This window comes from Hordeum vulgare, chromosome 4H (assembly GCF_904849725.1).
Source record: "Hordeum vulgare subsp. vulgare chromosome 4H, MorexV3_pseudomolecules_assembly, whole genome shotgun sequence".
Lineage (NCBI taxonomy): Eukaryota > Viridiplantae > Streptophyta > Magnoliopsida > Poales > Poaceae > Hordeum > Hordeum vulgare.
In genome coordinates, this window is record NC_058521.1 from 601788632 (window position 1) to 601790315 (window position 1684).

Here is a 1684-nt window from a genome sequence, read left to right on the forward strand (position 1 = left end):
TCCTCTCCGCCGCCTCGGCCGCGCGCCTCCTCCGCGGCCGCCTGTGGATGCGCCGCTCCCTGCAGACCGGCTCCGTGCAGTGGTTCATCGGCGACGACGACGACAAGCCGCACAACGCCCAGGACGCTAGGGGCAAGGCCGTTGCCGCGCACGGCCACGTCGTGCGGGAGGGTGTCGAGTTCTACAACAATGGGGACTAAACTGTTGTTTTCGACCTTGAACCTCGCATGAAAAAGTACAACGGCATTCGCTTCTTTTACCGTTACCTAGAATTTTTCCATGCAAACTTAGGCGCATCATGGAGGATCTACCAACTATTGGAATGAAGAGCTTTACTGTCAGTAACGATGATATAGATTCTTCCCGGAGGGGCGTCGTGGAGGATCCACCATTGCCGATTGCGTCAGGGTTACTGAAGTTTGATTTCGTGCTCATGGTTTTGTCATTCACATAATTGAAGGAATAGATACGTGTTCTTTTACTACTGATATCTCAGGAAATTGAATGCTCTTACTTCGTTATATTATTTAAATTGAATCGGATCTCCTTCAGTTTCTTACTCCGGATAAATTAGGAAGTGACACAATACCTTGGCCTATTTCCAGCTGCAGTTTAACCTCATCTTGACTACTATTACTCTATTGGACATTTTTGGGGTTTCAGGTTGGGCTTTTGCTGATTCAGTTCTGCACCGGCTGGCACCTCTCTGGATTGGGGCACGAGGGCTTCAATTTACTTGGGAGTACATATTCCAAGGACTTGAAGCAAATGCCAATCTTGTAATGCTACTACATAGTGTGAAAAATATGAAGTCAGGTTCCTTGTTTTGGTTATCCTGATTTCAGAAGACTTACTTTTGTACTTCTGCAGGTGATGACCCTCTCCCTTGCTGCCTTAGGATCCTTGATGTGGCTGAGGAAGAACAAACCTAGGACTTTAATTCCAATAATTTATGCATGTGCTTTGCTTCTGGCAACAATGCCATCTATCACCAGGTTATCCCACTATCACGCTGCAGTAACCCTCAAAGGGAATAATTATCATGCTCCAACATATGTTGATATTCTTATTTCCTTTTTTTAAGAAACCGTTATTGGTTATGATGTAGCAAGTAGATGTCCGTGAATCTAGCAGGATTCGCGTTGATGTATGCACAAAATTTAAGTAGAAGTGACATTCAATTTTTAACTATATAAGTTTGTTCATGGGTGATTCGAAACGACTGATTGCAATGTTGTTTTAGTGATAGTTTTTTCCAACTTTTTATGCATATTTTTTTTACACCCGATGTAACGCACGGGCCATTTTGCTAGTGAGTAATAAAACATGTGTGAATGGCGCAGATGATTCAAACAGAAACGGTACTCTGGTACTCTATGTAAGACGTTTTAAAGACGAATGTTTAGACTTGTACACCACCTTCTAAGTTTTTTCACTATTGCAAAACAAGAGAGAGGGAACGAAATCTCTAAGGCATGACCAACGGTATGCCCCGGCACATACCGCTGCCCCGCAAAACCAACTAGGCTCGGATGCCATCCTGGTGGCTCAGCGTATGCCTCGTAGATCGAACGGGCGCTTGCAGAGGAGGCGGCTTCTTTAGTTGATAAAGTGAGGAGAGAGATGAAAGAAGGAAAAGAAACATGGGAAAACGGAACATACAAGGAGGAGAGAAGAGAGAGGC

General features: G+C 44.7%; 1 protein-coding gene across 1 annotated transcript; it reads left to right on the forward strand.

The window, feature by feature from the left end:
• The first annotated feature begins 298 nt into the window (after window positions 1–298).
• Window positions 299–1083, forward strand: LOC123450900. The gene is made up of 4 exons (XM_045127944.1): window positions 299–436; window positions 553–577; window positions 664–779; window positions 871–1083. The coding sequence occupies exons 1-4, from the start codon at window positions 299–301 to the stop codon at window positions 1081–1083; spliced, it is 492 nt and encodes a 163-aa protein (XP_044983879.1).
• The last annotated feature ends 601 nt before the right edge of the window (window positions 1084–1684 follow it).

What these genes read in the sequence shown, in the direction of transcription:
- LOC123450900 (XM_045127944.1), top strand. Translation starts at nt 299, where the DNA reads ATGGAGGATCTACCAACTATTGGAATGAAGAGCTTTACTGTCAGTAAC. An exon ending in TACTCCGGATAAATTAGGAA is followed by an intron (nt 578 to 663) that starts GTGACACAATAC and finishes TTGGGGTTTCAG; the next exon opens with GTTGGGCTTTTGCTGATTCA. An exon ending in TTGAAGCAAATGCCAATCTT is followed by an intron (nt 780 to 870) that starts GTAATGCTACTA and finishes GTACTTCTGCAG; the next exon opens with GTGATGACCCTCTCCCTTGC.